General features: G+C 38.7%; 1 protein-coding gene across 19 annotated transcripts; it reads right to left on the bottom strand.

The window, feature by feature from the left end:
• si:ch211-39i22.1 (CD99 antigen-like protein 2) lies at positions 1-19911 on the bottom strand. Of its 19 annotated transcripts, none has more exons than XM_040027904.1 (14): positions 19624-19911; positions 13555-13661; positions 13251-13434; positions 12668-12768; positions 12395-12521; positions 10433-10483; positions 10012-10065; positions 9438-9494; positions 8967-9002; positions 8084-8113; positions 7661-7678; positions 4831-4947; positions 3342-3398; positions 1-3212 (listed from the first exon to the last, which is right to left on the bottom strand). In XM_040027904.1, exons 1-14 carry the CDS (start codon positions 19685-19687, stop codon positions 3184-3186), a joined length of 1032 nt encoding a protein of 343 aa, XP_039883838.1. In that variant the 5' UTR covers positions 19688-19911; the 3' UTR covers positions 1-3183. The 19 variants fall into 19 exon arrangements, with proteins under 19 accessions (XP_039883838.1, XP_039883835.1, XP_039883837.1 ...); XM_040027901.1 differs by having other exon boundaries at positions 3342-3401; positions 19624-19910; XM_040027903.1 differs by having other exon boundaries at positions 3342-3401; positions 7661-7675; positions 19624-19910.
• Between the last annotated feature and the right edge of the window lie 235 nt (positions 19912-20146).

Raw genomic sequence — 20146 nt, 5'->3', positions numbered from 1 at the left:
TCCCACAAAAACTGTTTAATTGATTCCTCAAACATTATTTACACAACTCCAGAAGAACACAAGTGCCAGATGACAAAAATAAAAAGGACAGTTCCTACACAAAAACCACACAGAATATTTAAATAAACAGGAAGTCAGAAGAAGAACAAATGAATTGTCTATATATGTGTAGTAAATCAAGATGTATACAGGATAGGAACGTGCTTCTCCCATTGAGATTACAAAAAAAATCTCTGCTTGTGTCGCTGTGTCGTTTTTTAATGATGACATTATTGTTTGTTTTCCTATCAGGAATATTCAAGAGCATATAAGGAATAAGGCAGGACTGGTCAGTGCCATGATTGATACCCTAGTGTTATGTGGCAAGTGCACTTCAGGACCCAATGAGTTTACAACACTCAAGGTTTACATTCTGGTTTGAATGCTTTGTTCTGATACGTTGTATTGCTGGGATCAAGCACCATGAGGTGACTGTAGTTGTGAATTGATATAACATAAATAAGACTGAATTATTGACCGAGAGTGTTCCGGTAAAATGTATTGTTGACCATGATGTCCTCAGTGCAAACATATCGAATTTTTCTGGATTATTGTACGAGTCTCCATTACAGGAAGTTATCTAAAAGAGCATCGCAGGACATTTCAGTGCTTTTGTTCACTGCAGGGCAGTACTGCATTTAAAGAAAAAATTTGTATTTTGAAGGCATCGGTGGCTAGTCCTATTTGTATTATTATTATTAATGAGTGGGTATTTTTTGTGCATTGTCACTCCTGATACACTATCCACGTAGTTCAGTGTTACAAGAGAAAACAGCTTTTGTCTGTCACAGATTACAGGTTAAGAAGGCAGATCGCTGACACTGCGTCTGACCCACAGTTTGTAGAGTGGAATTGATCACAGATTATTAACATTTCTCAGTTTGAGGCTAGGCTGTTAGCAACAGTCTCTGTCCTGTATTGCAGCTATATGGTGCTTTACAAGTAACACACATTACATGACCTGCAGCACTATGCAGCCTCTATAGCCATATATCAAAGTTTAAAGGGAGCAGGGCAAGTACAAAACTTCAAGGCAACAAAAAAGACATTCAGAAGTTACGATTTTTTTTGTGTGTGTGCTACATTTGGAAAAAAGCAGTAGCGCTGCATTCTTTGCATTTTACAATAATATTAACAAAATAGCACAGCAAACAAGTTGACTAAAGACAATCTGTCGGCTCCGAGGCACGGCTGCTAAATGTAAAGGATTCCTATAAAAAAAATCACAAGTGAATGGCGTTTGTAATGTGGATACATGAACAATAAAAATACACTGTTACAGCAGCTGGCTTGCTCAAATAAAGAGACACACAATGAGAAGAGTTTTACATCTGCCACCAGCGGAGGTGGTTGAAAGAATTTAGATTGCAAGATTAGCTAAAATAACTAAGACTGCAAACGGCCCGACTGTGGACACACATACAGCAGCTGTTATGTTTGTGTTGTTATTATTTTACATGCATGAGCAGTTTAATTTTAAAAAATGTAATTGCGTAAATGACAGATTAAGAATGAATACAGAACACTCTTTCATTGTTATAGCCTCCTACTGGTTTGCTTGTCTTCTCAGTAACAGATGGGTAAAAAGTTAAAGGTTGACCCAGCATTAAGGGTGTTTAAAGTGTTAAGCCAGTTCATCACACCAAACTGACATCAGTTTGGTGTGTCTCTGGAACTATTGGAGGAATAAAACAATATTCTTCTGAAAAAATATTCCCTCATTATGTATTTTGATAATGTTGTTGGAGACCTGGGGGGAGATCTCAGACTGATAAGTCCATAGTTTATGGATCCCATTATTTTCATTCTTACCAAGCAATTAAACAGGCAATTTGGATGGGTGTATTTTCATCTTGTAAGAGACTTCAGCCATCAAAGTGAAGTGTTTTAAATTTAGAATAGCTCAGAAATTTGAAATTTGAAACAGCAACAAAAAAATCTCCCTGCAGCATAAACCATCCATTTAGGCTTTTCCTTTAATTTGTCACCCTGTTTATCTTCTCTGTGTGTCTGTAGATTGCTCAAGCCAGGCTGTGTCAGTGAAAGGCACTATAGAGAAAAAAAAAAGACTGCTTCACAACTACACACATACTACATCAGAACAAAGTCTAATACATTACTACATGACCTCCATTGAATTTGTCCATGTCAGGTGACCATTCATCCATTTACAGAAACAACACTGGATTAGACTTTACTTCATCGTACTTTAGTAAGTTTACACAATATATTTTTGTTGGCTTGTTTTTGGTATTTCCTAAATTAATATGACTTGAATGTTAGGCTGTATTTGATTTGTGTCATCTTTTAATGTATTCAACCGACCGAGGAGAAACGGTCACTTAACAGGATTTTAAATCAAGCCCCTTCACCTATCAGAAAACAAGCACACACATTCAGTGACATCGGTGGTCATCTAAACACATTTGACCACGCATCCCAAGAATACTAGTCTTTAAATCCTTTACCACAGCTCCTAACCAGACTCCACAAAATGCTTGCTACTGTGTCCCCCTGTTATCCAGTTAACCTGCATCTGTACTATAGATAATTGAAAAAGAAATGTCTTATCTAAATGATTTAAAATCATACGGGCAGTTCAACAATGGCAAAATTGTATAAAATTCCAAAGAAACAATTACAAGTTAAACACCTACAACATCAATTTCAGTTACTGTTTTGTATTTACATTGAATTAATAGTAGCCATATAAATAAAATTAAAAGGTAGGTATATAATTAATCCATTTTATGGTTATACGTAAATTGAGATTAAATCTCTTTAATGGCCACTCTGAAAAAAATTATAATAATTTGGTTTAAAGTAGAGTGTTTGACCAATTATTTTAATACATTTTTTTTTAACAATAATGAAAGCCCTAAAGATCACATGATCTTTATCTAGCTCCTTCTTTCCACATTTATGCACACACAAGAATGAACGGATATTATTCACACGCACACTGAGACACATCCACGCAAGCTCGTGTAGAGCAACATACAGACATAGAAATTCAGACTGAAACACGCAGCCCTACTCTGGGGCCTCACAGTAATTTAGCTCTACAGAGGATAGAGCCGAACAGTGAGATTGCCACTTTGCTAGACTGTAGTTGGCCCGGGCGGTAAGGTGATCGTTTCAGGTCTAGGAGGAGTTCAGAAGGTTGCTAAGAACTGTAAATAAAGAAAGGAGGAAAAAAATAGATTAATGGTTAACACGTTTAAAGTATTACATGTGAATATTTATATCAAAAATGTGTTCTTTGCGTTTTCGTTGTGTGTGTGTGTGTGTGTTTGTCATACCCTGGGGATCTGACCGAGCCTCTGCTGCATCAGCTTTGTGTGGAGCCTCAGGGTCTGCTTCTAGTCACAAAGATTGGCAGTCAGAGAAAAGCGAATAAAACAAACGTGGCAACTCATTGCTCAATTGCAAGGTTGTACTGCCAAGTTGAATTTCGCAAGTATTTAAGCAACAACCTCCAGAGCAGAAAAAATGAAGCCAACGCGCAATTGCCCAAAAAAATTGCAATTCCTTAAGGCTACAATTAAAAGTGAATATATGCTCATAGATCCCCACAAGGCTTATAGTTTGCATGAAAAAGGACAGCTTTGTGAGCACTACTGTATTACCGCCTGTCTGCTAGGCTTCACTTTCGCTGACTCAAACAACTGAACTGGACCCAAGTTAATCAAGATCAAAATGCAGAACTCCTATACAGCTATACTATTAAAGTTGAGGTTTCAAAATTAAGATTCGCAATCTGTGAATCTGTGACATCATGGTGGATATGCCCATCCTTTGTATACAGTCTATGATTTAGCTTAATATTGTTTCTACTAATTAGCATCAAGTTATTGCGTCCCTTCTCTCAAATATGAGGGAAAGCGTTCATCTTCCATCAGTGTGAAACTGCTTCACCAGCTGTACAGAAGTGTGAATTTCTAAGGATCTTGATTTCTTGGGGTAATTGCTTATTATACAAACCATGAAAATTAGTTTCTTATTTTTTGTGTCACAGAGGAAAACTTATACCTATTCGTGAAGTCTTTTAAATTATTGTTAATGAAGCAGAAACTAGCTGCAATTACTACCTCTGCTCTTTACAGAGGAAAACTGCACGTCTAAATATGTTTAATCAAATTAAAAACACATATTGTCTATTACTCTAAATGCTCAAATTATAAGAGTTACTTTGAATCTGACTATTGGCCTGCACTGCTATAAGTGGATGCCCTATTACTCATGTTGACTGCAAATGAAAACTTTGCTGAACTGGCAGTAATAGGATGCAGGATGCGAGGATGGTGTGAGTCGTATGTCACTGACAACAGTTCATGAAAGGGAGCCAAAAGCTGAATTTAAAAGAACTGGTAAACTTGAAAACCCGTGCTTTTAGGACTACAAGTAACAAACACACACCTTGCCCACTGGACACAGTTAGGATGAAACTTGATTTAAAGCGGAGATTCAGATAAAAGATGAATAATTTTCTTTTGTAGCGTCATTAAAGCTTAACAGATCTGAAGCTCTGATGGGGGTTGGCATTCATTTCAAAGAGCTTGGACATAAGCAGTTCTTCTGTTGCTAATGTGGGCACCAAACTGAACAACAAACACAATTTTGGCATACACTTCATTCATTGTTGATGAGGGTCAAGAAGAATTTCTTGTCTGGTCAAATACCAAACCTTGCGTACAGCAGTTAAGGTAGCTACTGTATAAATTGAGTTTTCCCTTTGATTTATTATTATTAATTAGTTTTCCAGCAGCAACAAAAGGATCAGATAATTACCCTGTCTATTTTTGAAGCACAGCTTCTTCTGTTGATAGGTGAAGTATCCAGCGATTGCTCCCACTGCAGACACAACAATCGCACTAAGGATTGCTGCTAAAGAGCTTGAGCTGGCCTCTGTAGCACAACAAACAAACAAAGAGACAAATAAAGATAAGTCATAACAGCAGAGAATGTGCAGTCAAGTTCAGCAGTATCCTATGAACATGCCACTGGAACTGTAAACCTATTGGTCTGAGCATTAATGTGATCTGTGAAAATCCATCTATAACAACTGTAACTGTAACACTGAGTGTCAGCACTGGGTGCCATTTTGCAGTTGAAAGAATGAATATCAATTTAGCAAAGAAGCTCACTGACATGACATAATGTGTGAATTATGTGTGTATGTGTGAGACAGACAGGGGGAAGGGAAGGAGAGATGAAGAGCAAGCAACAGTGTGTGTGTGTGTGTGTGTGTGTGTGTGTGTGTGTGTGTGTGTGTGTGTGTGTGTGTGTGTGTGTGTGTGTGTGTGTGTGTGTGTAAGCGAGAGAGCGAGGCTGCATCATCTCGTTCCAGAATTTTCTGATTCCTTTTCATTCGTCTGTCATTTAAACTTCCCACAGCATTCACAGTGAGCATTCACAGAAATCTGTCTGCACCTGTAACCCAGTTACTATGACAACACCAAAATGAATAGTTTTCATGCTGTGTGACAGCACACAGCCAAGTATAGGTACTGGCACATACATCACTAAATTGGCTAAATTGTGAGTAAATGTAATTAATTGTGCATCTAAATAATGTTTTTAACAAACAAAAAGGTTTAAGAGACCCTAACTCATTGTAATAGGTGGCTACACTAACACTACATATATCTGGCACATGATTTCATGCTGTTGTGTTTCCAACTTAAAGGCGAGGCTTTTATTGTCTTGTTGTGGCCTGAGTCGACAGCGAGACTTTCAGTGCTACAGGGGTGAAATTGATGTTGAGGCATAAAAGACAAGTTCGAAAAAAAAAAGAATAAAAGAGGACAGGAGATCCAGAGCTCACGGCGAGAAAAGCAAGGGAGTGGCATGAGTCAGAAAAGTGAGACGAATAAAAAGTGGGAATTAGTCAGTTAAATTAAGTGGAATGAAACCGGAGAGTATAGTGAGTCAGAAAAAGGAAGTAAAGGTGGGTGGAAACTGACGTGTATGAGCATGAATGCGCATAAACGCATCACATACAGCTGGCACACAACTGTTTCTTGAACAGAGGCATTGACATGAAATAATACTAAATGACACTGACTATCATCGAAATATGTTTTCCATATCTTCAATAGAGTCGCTCCTGTAATTAAACATTTGGGCATTTGTGAGTTAAACCTTGAATCCATTTGGTAGATTCTACAGCTTTTGCTTCTTTTATAAAATTATTCTTAGATGTTTTTTAAACTTGAAAGGAAGGTTTAAACATGCAAACCTACCAAAGCTACTTGACTACACATAATAATTAAAGTTTTACCTCCCTTTACCACTACAATGGATTCTAAATTGAACAATCAATATGCGATTGAAATGCTGACTTCAAAGCATTAACTGTTTCGGAATTACAACCTGTTACAGTCAATCGAAGCCACTATACTTGGTTAATGAAAACACTTTACAACATCTAGCCAAGTCAAGAACACTCTCAAGGAAGTAGGTGCGCCTTTTTCAAGGTCTACAATCAAGAGATGCCTTCACGAACACAGCATTTACAACAAGGTGTGAAGCCCTGGTTATTCTCAAGAACAAGAATGCCAGATTAGCTTTGCTGGAAAACATCTAAAACTGCCTGCAGAGTTCTGACAAACATGGAACAGATTAAATAAAGCTGAACTAGTACTATGAAAGCATGGAGTAAAAGAGACACAGCTCATGATCCAAAGGCATATATGGCTACCAAGGGGAACGGATCCACTGGTATTTACTGATGATGTGGCTGATGAGATAGCCCGTCACAGTGCAAATAGATAAAAACACAAAGCATACTGCAAAGCTACCCAAGAGTTTCTCAAGGCAAGAAATTCGATAGGGCCAAGTCAGTCACCCGATATCAACCCAGTAGAGCATGATTTTCAGTTACTGAAGACAGAACTAAATGCAGAAATACCCACAAATAAGCAGCAACTGAGAGTGGCTTCAGTAAAGACCAAGCACAGCATCTCAAGTAATGTGACATTTGGTGATGTCCATGGATTCGGGGCTTTAGGCAGTCACTAACTTCAAAGGATTATCGCCCAAGTAATAAAAACAGTCTTTGTGAGCCTCTAAAAATGGGGCCTATGTATAAAAATGTTTCTAATTCAAAATTAAAAGTCTGACTCTTTAATTTAAAATCCACTGAGCAGTGCATAGAGGCAAAACTCCAAAATTTAACTGTAGTGTTAGAAAGACAATGTAAACAGACTATAATTAAAAGTGACTGAGATGACCCGATCAATAATGGGGTTGTAATCAGGGTGTTGCTGTGGGGCTTGAATTATTTACTACCAAAACATTCTGGTAATAATCATCACAGTGAAGTCATAGTTGGCCCAGCAGCGATTCACTTCTGAAGTCTGTGTCTTGTGCACACAGACTTCAGAAGTGGTGCTCAGGACGCTGTGAGCCCCAGAAGTCAGTGAATATTTAGCAATGCTACAAATGAGTAATGCTCATGTGTATGTGTGCAGGTTGGGAACTGAATAGATTTTTGATCAGTGAATATGGAAAGAGATTATGGTGAAAGGTTGAGAGTCTTAGCCAACTAAGTTACATGTAGGTTTGTGGCACACGTGGATTGTTACTTTAAAATAGGAAAACAGAGGAGAGAACTCACTTTGGGGCTGTTGATCTGCTGTAAAGAAGAGAGAACACACAAAAAGTTAGCAACACAACAACATCACATTCAGTTGTTCATGGTAAACTGTTTGTATCCTTTCATCTGCTCTGATATGAACATTTAATTCTACTGTTTCACATACTGAAATTCAAGTTATTTCCAATAAAATTCGATGTGACACACCCCTAAAGACCTGCTTCAAACACGAGAGAGAGGCATTTCTCTGTGACTCTTGTATCCTGTTTGCATTGACAAAGGCATGCCAGTAATATCCTGTCTGTTTCAGAACCACATTGGGCCTATTTCTGCTGCTGCGGCTACGATCCTATGTACGGTATTTGACTAGGATTTGCACTGTAATATTTTGCTATCATGCATATTTTTGATCACAAAGACAAACAGAAAAAATTAAATCCTTACCATCACTCCCTGAGGCACCCAAAGCAGGCACTAAAGAGAGACAGAAAGACAAGAAAGGAGAGAGAAGGTATTATTTAAATGCTCTAATGATGCATGTAAAGTATTGTTGCTGAAATGACAAAGTGGAAAAAAGGAAGAAAGGTGAGATTGTTCTCTTTACAGTGACTTGTAACCTCAGGGGCATTAAGAGTTCTAAAGTTTCTGTCCTAACTAGACTGTACAAACACACACACACGCTCATGCATACACAAGATTGTATGAAACATCCCTTATGTACAGTTACAAAGATGGCAAAGATACTTTTATAGCATCAGAGCGATAAAATATCTCACAGAGAGAGAGCGAGAGAGAGACAAACACTTTCTCCAGCTCTTTCACAACCTGATCTTTGATTTTATCCACACTCAAACAACCCTGTTATCTCCTTCTGCACTGCCTGTCTGTATATGTCTGTGACATCATCCTTGCCCTTTACTTGCTTCGACTTGAAGAAGCTGCTAATAACAGAGTACTAAAGAGGAGTCTTTCACCCTTCGCAAGTATATAAATGATTATACTACTTTTGAGTTTTCACGTTTCAGGAGGGAACTGAGAAGCTGCTTCAGGAAAATCTGCTGTTCCCACATTTCTGTCATATTGCCGCAAGGTTAGTGATTAAGCTTTTGTAAAACAAGTCAGTTCAGCACCTTGTCATGGGAGCAAGGCACTGAACCGACAGCCTTCTTCCAATAGAGAGACAAGAGGAATGAGAAGAATGTTTTATGAAAACCAAACTACACCTTACTAGCCCCTGATTGCAATGCTAACTTTGTACATACACAGGACATTTTTAGTTTGGATACAACAATAAATTCAACCATAATAGTTATGAATGAATACCAACCATCTTCGCTTTTATTTTCGTCGTTTGACAGAGGTGCTAAAAAAATAAATGAAATAAAATTAACAAATACCGTGGATCAATAAAGAAATGCAAAATTATTCTCGGAATGGGAATTTCTTATCAGATGTTTGGTAGAGGAATAACTTTGTTATTTTTTTAAACCTTTATGAAGCTGACAACAGTCTTGTCACTAATTTCCCCTGTAATATTTTACATCTTAATGGCTTTAAGACTCTAATTTCACCACTTAAAAATAATAGATAATTAGATGATGGCAGCTAAGGCAAAAGCCTCAACTGGATATACAAATACAACTATTCATAGTTGATCCCTAAGATCTAGTCGCTGTCGTAAACAGGGCTAATCTCATTGCACTGGTTGTGTTGTTTCATATCTTTATTTATTCTGGACATTTTCGGTTATTGGTTACAAGAATAAACTGAATTTTAATTGTTATGAGCAATTACTAACCACCTAACTCCTGGTGTGCTACCACCCTCTTCTCCACGGGACTTTCCTGGTTTAACCCTGTATATAGTAAAATAGTCAATAAATGGATGAATAAATGAATTAATTAATCAATCAATCAATAAATAAATTAGACAATCAATAAGCCTGTTAGTCAATCAATCTTGCCAATGTGTTTTTAAAAACATTGAAGCAAAAAGCATGTAGCCCTCCATGTCGATGGGGCCATGACAGTTGATCCCTAAGAGATGGTTATTGGTTACGACACTAAACTGAATTGAAATTATTATGAGCAATAACTTCCCAACTTCCCAACTTCCGGTTACAGATGGGAAGCGCATCTGTAACCGGAAGGTCGCCGGTTCGATCCCCGGGTGTTGGGCAGAGGGGCCGATGGCGCAATATGGCAGCCTCGCTTCCGTCAGTCGGCCCCAGGGCAGCTATGGCTACAACCGTAGCTGCTTCCACCAGTGTGTGAATGTGAGAGTGAATGAATAGTAGCATTGTAAAGCGCTTTGGGTGCCTTGAAAAGCGCTATATAAATCCAATCCATTATTATTATTATTATTATTATTACCTGAATTCTGCTGTGATCCCATCCTGCTCTTCACGAGAGTTTCCACTGTATACAGTAAAACAATGAATAAATAAATGAATGAATGAATGAATGAATCAATCAATAAGCCTGTTTGTCAGTCAATCAATCTTGCCAATGTGTTTGTGAAAACACTGAAATAAAAAGCATGTAGCCCTCCATGTCGATGGGGCCATAACAGCTGATCCTTAAAATCTACAGTCACTGTGGTAAACAGTGCTACTCTCTTTGCATCGCATAGATTGTACTGATTTGAAATTTTCAGTCAAAACTACACTTTAGGCTAAATCTCCATCAGTATCTGTTCGTGCTGTATTGGACAGGTACTTCTGTGCATCTCCATTTTTTTTTTTATCAATAACAACAATAAACTCAACAGCAATTATTATGAGCAATTACTGACCACCTGTTTCCTGCTCTGCAATTGACGTCTTCTCAATGTTAAACCCTGGATCTGGTAAATAAACAAACAAATAAATAAATACATACATACATACATACATAAACAGAAACACAAAATCAATCACTGTACAGGAATTTTATCTAGATAATGCCAAAACATATTGAAACACATGTAACACACTGTAACACTCTGTTCTCAGTCCCTCATGACCCTCGTGAATGCCCTGCAGAGGTGTTCTCAGTACTGAAATACTGAAACACAGCCAGCTCCAAGGGTGTAACTGTGATCTTGTGAACCAGTGTTGACTTAGATTAAGGGATATTGTCTGTCACGAACAAAACCTTACCCTACTATATATTTATTGGGGAAAACCCAAGTGACTTAAATAACATGTGGGACTCAGTGTACAGTGTTAGGCTGGCCAGGGCAGGGTGGGGTGTGATCACCGCATTAATTTATCACTGATAGAAACCTCAGTGACCTATTTTCTAGGGACCTATTCTTTCTGTTAATAACATCATGAAAACAAATGCAATTAAAATACCAACATAATTTATTGATAGGATGGATGTTAAATAACAAACCTACATTACTCTCATTCTGACCCCCACATCTTTTCTTCTTGTCTGAATAGTTCTTCCAGGGTAATTGGTCCAAATTACTAACTTCCTTTCCCATCTCAGTGCTTGCACTTCTAGGGACAAGCTAAGCTAAAGCACAATGTCTCTGTCTAAAAAAAGGTAAAGCCAAACATAACCTTAGAATAGGACATACTGACATGAGGTCAGCATAACATTTAGCATGAAAGAGCACAAACTCCAGTTTGAGAAAGAGGGTGTTATAAGATAAATAGAAATAAATTAAGGGAGACACTTCTATTTTCATAAACCTTTACTCGGGTCATTTGGCAGGCTCATGACATTCATAATTTGGAAGATAAAATCAGCCAAGCCAAAATCCCACCTTAGAACCTTCCTAAGGGAATTGTATTTCCTGATAGAAAGGCACAGATGGGTTATTTTGTTCAGAAAACAGGGAGTTGCAGAAAAAAATATAGAGTACATTACACCTCAAAAAAGCATTACAGCATGTACATATTTTTAATGAGTGACAATGCAAAAGTTCTGTCAGGAGTAATTTTATTAGTCCCAGAATCAAAGAATCTCTCAGTTGAGATCGAATCTCAAATTTAAAATATGTAGTTATGGCCAAAATCTAGAAAACAAAACTGCAAGAATGAAAGGCATTCTTCAGATCTGTTTGATTTGAAGTCTTTGCTCAGGGACAGGCAGCGCTGCCGTATATTCAGAGATTATGGGAAAACCCCAAGATTCAACTGATCATCTTAAGAAAGCTCTAAAAAATGTTTCTGCTCAAATGATTTTCAAGCCATGCAGATCCTCATCTGTCGTTTCTGTAATTATTTAAAATGCTGTAAATGAACATTTCTGAACATCAGCTTAACTTGCAAGCTTCTGTGCATTTCATATAACTGAATTTAAGGAAAATAAAATGTTTTTAGGTCTTGTTTAGAGGTTATATGATCAAAAGAAGAAGGAGTCATAATGCCAAATAATAACCGACCTGCATTTGCAAAGGGCAAATACAGGTATGTTTATTGTCTGTATGCTATTATTTGTGTATATATGAGGCATATAAAGGTCTCTTTATACTACTTGTTATGACTTGCAGTTCTACTGTCACACAAAATACATGCTTATACTGGAAACAAGGGACAGCAGGTGACGTTTTACTAAGAAGTTTGTGTAATATCACATCATAAAAGACACTCAAGAGATGGCCTCATCTACAGAATACATGTGCTTGGCTCTGTTTACAACTTTTTCTCTGTGGTCTTAGCACTGAAGTTGATACTCATTGTCAAAACTCAGGTGCATTTTCCATATTCATGAATGCATGTACAAGAGTGTGCAAAATATGCACTTGAATATCTTTACTTACTTATAGTGACAGTTTCATCTGTGGTTGTGAAATCATCTGTGGATGACTCTTCATTAGCAGATGGATCAGTTGGTGCCTCCTCATTGGCTTCTAGACCTACTGTTGTTATGATGTCATGAAGTCCACTCTATTAAAAAAATATTATAACACATATGAACCCATAGTACAGGACACATTTACTCACTATCATAGCAACCTATTAATGACATCTGTAAAATACAAACCTTAATAGGTGTGAATAAGAAGTTTTACTTTTTAAAAAATGGTATTAACCTCGTCTTGAGCAGGTGTTGTATTCGCATTTGTGGTGGGTTGCGCCTCCTCATTAACTGCTGTTTGCGTAGCTTCTGGAGTGTCATCCTCAGAATCAGCAGCTGGCCATGGATAGAAGTGAAACAGAAGTAGCGAAGCATTAGTTCACTGATTTTTCCTTTTACAGCCCAATTACCACATTCTGTGGCATGGGCTTTTAGGGCTTGTTTTGCTGCACAGTTAAAAACAATACAAGAAAGACATGTAAGAAACATTGTACATTATAATAGCCATTCCTTCAAAGTTACATCATTTTTTTTGATGTAATAGTCCAAAGTTGAACCTGCTTTTTGCTGCAATGAAGAATGAAGATTTTTATTTTTAATAAACTGCAGCTTTGCTGTGAGATATTAACTACCTGAAACATTTTACAGCAGAGAGGTAAAAAAACAAGAAAGAATAAAAACAACAGTGTAGTATGAATGCCAAGTATTAAAAAGTGAGGAAACTGACAGCAGTTTATTTATCTAACAAAAAAAGAGAAACAAAAGCACCACGTTTCATTATTGCTTTAAATGTGCATATATGCAATTCTATTAATCACCTTGTGTAGTTGTAGGCGCGTCAGAAATAACTGGTTCTGTTTCTCCAGTCGTAGGACTCGCTGATTGACCCTCCTCCCCTGCAGGAGCATCTGTAGGCACTGGCTCTGTGCTTACATCTGCAGCATTTGTTTCTTGGATTAATTCAGCCTCAGGGTCAGCAGTGGGCTCAGGCTGCAATACTTCCTGTTTGGCACAACATTTTATTTAAATAAGCAACGGTCTATGTAACACTAGGTGAGATTTTCAAACGGCTGACAGGGACCCAGGACTGAACAGTTCAAACAAAATATCTCAACTTCTCACCTCAGTTGCAGTGACCATCTCCCCAAGGTTATGCTGGTCGATGACCTCTACATCTTCTTTAGATGTGGGAGTTTCAATAGATGGCTCTACTGTTGGGATTATATCATCTGCACAAAGTTAAGTGAAAGACGCAAGTCAGAGAATAATACAGTGTGGGATTACATACTGACAATCAGTTGGAAACAGATGGGAAAAAGCCAATTCATGGTGCCACAGCTGGCAGAACCTGTACAACAAGCTTTTTTAATCAAACAAAAAAGGCAGACATGGCGACTCAAAGTCCACCTCAGTGTCTCAAAGAATATTTTTCCATGCTTTTGAACCCATAGAACTTCCCGATGATACAATTCCCTATTTTGTACCTTTTCTGTTTGAAAACCAATGCAAGGAATATCGCATTGGTTTCTAATATAATAATATAGATAATAAAGTTTCTACTAAAATTTTGGCATGATTTGTGTAACCGCTGATTATTAAAAAGCAGCACGCCTTAATCGCCTTCCATCTGTTGCTCCTCTAAGTCATTAAAGTCATCTGAGTGGTGTTTAAGATGACACATACATAAACTTAGAACCACACCCTGGCCTGATTGGTGCCTGATGCTACCGATCCAGCCAAAAACAAACAAAAAAAACCTGCTTCACATACACATCGATCACTTGTGACCTGCTTCCACGTCAAATGCAGTCTTAACCTCAGCACTGGCATTGCAACTCTGTGCTAATGAGAAAATGACAGAGATGTGCTCTTTGTCAGTCTGTGTGTGACAAGCAATGTGTGCGTGTACGCCTGTGACATTCCCCCGTCGCATGTGACAAGCTCAAGCAGTAAAGTGAGCTCTGGCTTGATTGTTCTTTGCTTGCTGACGTCAGCAGCACCCTGATGCTGGTTTATCTGAGCAGATCTTCTTTCACAAAACACCCAATATTAAGGCAGGGCTGATTAAAAAATCTAATCAAATACCTCTACCACTTTTTTAAGAGCTATTCATTGCAGGGTGGATTTTCAATAAAGAATCACGGGGCTTGCCAAGTGAGATTGTATCACAATCAGCAAAGCCTGGAGGGAGAGCAGCAACACATCTAAAGTATTTCCATCGGGGTGAAAATCTTTTAGTGGTAACAAGTACTGGCTACACCCTGAATCCATTCATCCACACAAATATACATTCATATTGCAGGAAAAAAAAATCACACACACAAACAAAAGCAAGTGCACACACACACTGCAGCATGAATATTTGACATGCAAACTCTCATGCACCACTGCATGGCTCCTGAAACCATCATAGAAAAAAATCTCTTTGTTCCACTGAATATCACTGCACCAGTTTAACAAACATTAATCAGTTTCCATACATTGTGCGCATGGATATGTGTGGTATGTATCAATTTCACTATCTTAATCAGTTCTTTGGAAATTACTGTCTTCAGCAAAGATGTGCTGTAGCATGCCACTTCAGGCTAATGGGGTGGAACAAAGTTAAGATTGAAGTTGATGAATCTCACCAGAACACCTATGGTGAGGCACAGAAAAAACACTACATTCATCAAACTGCTCCTTAGACAGCTATCAGTAACCTTCTGCCACAATCTTATTAATAATCTCTCAAACCATTAACTCTAATAATGAGTCTCTATTTGTGTGAGAACGCAGTGTGTATGAGACATGAGGATATAATATAATTCCCCCAGTTCTTGTGCATGTGTGTTTGTGTTTATGAGTGTGTAGAGGCTACCCCTCTATGCAAACTCCTTCTTCATAGAACATTCTGTTCCCATCTATTAGTTTGCCACTTCCTCGTTTAACTACCTCTCCCATAAGCATTGCCCAGTCCAGCAACACTTACATGCATACATACGAACTCATGTAATGTTCCCTCCTCCCCTCCTGTCCCCTATACAAACAGCTACATGTTCACACACGTGTGAAGTTCATGTGCACACATGTTCCCATTCACCCTCGCTCTCTGAGTAAGGGGAGCCCTGTTTTGTGTTAGCACAGCAGTGAAGCCAACTGTTGCACATCCCAAGCGCTCTCACTCCTTGCCTTCCCTATCGCCCCTTCCATTTCACCAAGTCTCGACTCTCTCTCTCTTTCATTGCCGCTACTTTCCCTTGAGGCTGATGAGTCATCTGTGTCTCTGACATGGCCGCACGCTATTGTGTGGCGCAAAACAACTGTGCTAAACTGCAAAAATATTCCCTGAGAAAGAAGTTCCTAAGTTAAACCAGTTCACCCATGTGGGAACGTATCTTACTATCAATTAGACTGGCGGAAAAATCTCTCTAACAGCACCTAGAAGCTCATTAATTAACAAAAATTAAAGTGTAATAAAGAGAACTTGTCTTGTTGGGTTTATGCCGTCGCTGTGAGTCGCTGGAAATGAATGCCGCCACTATTAATTTTATTATTATTATTGATTAGACTGCTGATTGATTTTTTTCAAATACTGACTAATTTAATTGGGTAGAATGAAAGCAGATGTGGGAAATGTGGGAAATGCCTGATATAATTTCACACAGCCCGAGTGACATGATCAAATGTCTTGTTTTGAATATCTGTGCAGCTACAAATGGCAAGTATTCAACATTTTAGATATAAGTGAATTATTACTTAATCATTCAACTGCCAACTACATTTATATCAAATAATATACTGGCAATGAGCAGGCAGTTAATTGATTATTTCTAGCTGCTCTCCTGAAAATGACGACTCTTGGAAAAGACATATTTCTGCCTATAACTCCTGGCAACTTCTAGCTCCGTGAGAGAAATTTTATAAGCATCTTTCCACACAGCTCATTTCGAGTCCATCTTCACCTTTCCGTGTTACATAACCGGCAGTTTGCTTTACTACTTTTTTATATGACATGTATCTAGAAAGAAGAGTGATTGATAACAGCCTTCTGGATCTATGCCAAAATGTAAGAGTTCATCCTGAAGTATGCTGTACCTCGCCTATATAATTCAACCAAGATGAAATTGTAATATAGCACTTAGGATAGCAAACTGATATGGGCATCAGCTTTGTCATGGTGGCACTCTGGCATAAATCAACATGCTTTAAAAAAAGAGAGAGACAGAACTGTCATGACAAGGAACCAGGAAAAGTGGTTCTTGGGAAATAAGGTACGTACTTTAATTAAAAGGAAATTCCACTTAAATATATGTGATTGCAAAGAATGCCACAAAGAGGTGTGGTTCTTATGAACAATTAATATACTGTGTTAAATTATGATGTTTCTGTAGTTTACAGCATGTTAACTAGTTTCAATGTTTTCAGTGATACAGTGTTTGTGGAGCGGTACAAAGAACCGGCCCACATTTAAACAGGTTTAAGACCTGAATTTTACAAAGCATTAAGGAGCAGAAGTTTGGGTATGATACAGTAATTTCCACAGGCTGTATCTGCAACTCATTGGTAAGTTTTTTGCAGTAGTGCAGATCATAGCCGCTGGCCTCGGTTATTACAAATTAATTTTCTATGCCAGCTTTTTTAAACAGGCAGCACATTTTTTGTCATATCATATTCATATTATAATTTGCATGTGCTATGGACATTAGTGAAGTGCCTCGATAGTGTTGTCGTTATACTACACGTGAAAATGTTCACGTGCTCGTTCGGGATCAATAAAGAAAAACACAAATCCTTGGGAGGGTTGTGTCAGGAAAGGGGACTAGTATAAACATTTGCCACATCAAAGATAGCAATCTATATACTGTGAAAAGCCCCTTGTAAAGAAATGACTAATAAACTTATCTTATGTTATCTTATCTTATCTTATCGTAGAAAGATAAATAACATGGACAGTTGGGAATTATACTAGTATGTGGATATGTCCAGTGATGGAACTCCTTATCTTGGCATTTTATATTACGCCCTAGCAAGCCTGACAATAAAAAGCTGAATTTGTTTTAATTCCTATTACGTTCTCTTTTTGTTTGTTTTGGAAACTGAAGAAGAGTAAAGGTGTTTTTAATGGAGTTTTAGTTATGTAACACACAGGACTGTGCATTACATAAATTGGAATCTGAAACACGTTACCGGCACCATGAAGTAAAAAAGGACATTACTCTCGAGCTTTTCTGGTTCCTACCATGAGATTTTGTGCGATTTCCTGTGTGTAGCTGGATGAGTGGATGAGTAATAATGCGTGTGCATGCCTTGCCTTGTAAAAATACACATGAACTCATTTGTGCATGTGTGCCAGGTGACACAGGTATGGTTCTGTTGTGTTTCTATGGGATAGACAGTGCTGTGTTTACCCCAATCGTGTGTCTTAACAATGCCCCCATAGAGATAATGCATGTGTGGAGTGTTTGTGTGCATGGGTGTGGGTTTCCCTTATCCACCGAAAGAATGATTTATGTGTTAGCAGTTGAAGGTGTAAACACAGACAAGTCTGCACACACACACACACACACACACACACACACACACACACACACACACACCTGGCTCACATCACAGCTCTTTTTTCTTTTATTTGTTTCTAAGGCAAACACATGTTCCCTAGCTGAATTGTGCACACCGATAAATAAAGCACACCCATACTCCCACATGTTCTGTACATTAAACTTCTACCCCACTCCCACCTACACATACACACACAGATGCTAAGGGCCCTCGGGAAGCGTAAGGCGCTGAGACTAGTTCTGTAGATGGGTGTTGTCTACAGCTGGTGCTGGATCTAGTTACTGACACTCCCTATCATTCAACTCTATAAATCGCACTATAACTGATGTGCACATATACAGCTGAGCTAGCGCCCCATCTTTTTTGGTGTGACTAAGAATTGGTGTGCACACATATGCAAGTCAGCAAACACACCCATTGAGATTTTCTGTGATTGAGTAGTTCAACATCTACTGAGTTTAAAATCACATTAAACTTCTGCAATTATGGACAATGTGTGTGAAAAGAGAAGGGGAAAAAAGCGCTCTCTTTCTCTGTCTGTTTGTGTGTGTGTGTGTGTGTGTGTGTGAGAGAGAGAGAGAGAGAGAGAGAGAGAGAGAGTGTGTGCGTGTGTGTGAAGGTGGTTCCTCTCTGATGGTTTATCTCGTGATAACCGGTAGAGTGAGATTTTGCCAGATTGCATCCATGCGCACCAACGTCCAACTGAATTTTTTTGCATAAGGATAATAAAACTAATTTGTCTCACTTTTTCCATGCTTGTGTATCCTTGTTTTCCCTCTCAATCAGCTACATTGTTCCTTTATCTTTTGCCAACAGCCGTCCACTTTTCTCTTTAGTTTTTCCTCACTTTATGTGTTTTTCTCAATGCTTCTTTCTATTCCTGCGAGTTTTACTGCACATTTAAACAATCTGGAATCATTGCATGTGCCGCAGGGAAGGGCAGAGGCCCATGGGCCAGCTGAAGGAGAAGGGAAAGGAAGAGGAGAGAGAAAACACGAAGAACGAGAGATGCAGAGAGGAAAAGAATAGATGTGGCTCAATAACACAGACAGAAAGAGGGAAACGGGAATCAATTATAATTATTTATGTAACAACAATGGAACCACCACACCCCTATGGACCTAAACTCCAGTCCAAAAAGAAATGGCCACATGACAAGACACACCTTTTTTTAATGATGATGTCTGGGAAACAAAGCTGGAACCCCAATATAGTAATAAAGATGGAGGGCTTTTATAATAACAATAACAATAATAACAATAATAACATAGATTTTTTTTAATCAGCTAAAGGTTAATTGAATTGAAACGTGACAGGGATTCAGGCAGACTGGCAAAAGACACAGCGGTAATTGTGCTCACACAAGCAAAGGCAAGAGGAGAGAAAAAGACAGAAAAGGAGAAAGACAGGTGAGAGCCAGAGGGGAGTAAAGGTGGGGGGAGAAATGGAGGCAGTGAGATAATGACCAGCACAGTCAGTTAGTCAGACATACAGACAGACAGACGGGGGGAGAGACAGACATAGATGGATAAATAGATAGACAGATAGATAGATGCACAGATAAAAAGATAGATAGAAGCCACCATGCACACTAACACATGAAATGCTCTGCTGAAGAATGCGCTGAATTAACTGGAAACAAATTATTACCTTGTGCCTTGGCGTGCGTAGCCAGCAGGCTTCCTAATAGCAGAATCCACAGGTATGACATCATGGGAACACGGCGAGGCTGCGAATAAATTCGGGGTTCAATCTCCCTTTTCTCGCCCTTCAACAATGACAATTAACTGGCGTGGAGGTTTCAGGTAGATCTGGAGGGCGTGCTCGAGTGTGTGCCGGTGCGTTCTTGCGCGTCGGATCAATCCAAGGTGCTGAGATGCTCAGGCTCAGTGCGCGCCGCCGCGGATCCGTCGTCCCCTTTGTCTGGATTGGGAGAGAAGGTTCGGTTTTTATTGGTAGGCGGTCTCTTCTCTCAAATGAAGGGAGGCGGACTGACTGCTAGGTACGTTGCTGTGCTGGCATTCACATGACTTTCCGCGCTAATTAGTGGGCTTTTTGTCTGTATCTCTCTGTTAAGTATTGCGAGTATTTCGGGTGCATGCTCTTCGTTATCAAGCGCGATTAGTGCCGATTAGGACTTGTGTCATTGATGATAGCAGCCGCCATGCAATAT

Source organism: Simochromis diagramma, unplaced genomic scaffold (assembly GCF_900408965.1).
Source record: "Simochromis diagramma unplaced genomic scaffold, fSimDia1.1 OVJJ01000343.1, whole genome shotgun sequence".
In the NCBI taxonomy this organism is placed as follows: domain Eukaryota; kingdom Metazoa; phylum Chordata; class Actinopteri; order Cichliformes; family Cichlidae; genus Simochromis; species Simochromis diagramma.
Note: the sequence above shows the minus strand (reverse complement) of the source record. Positions and strands in the feature narration are given on the sequence as shown.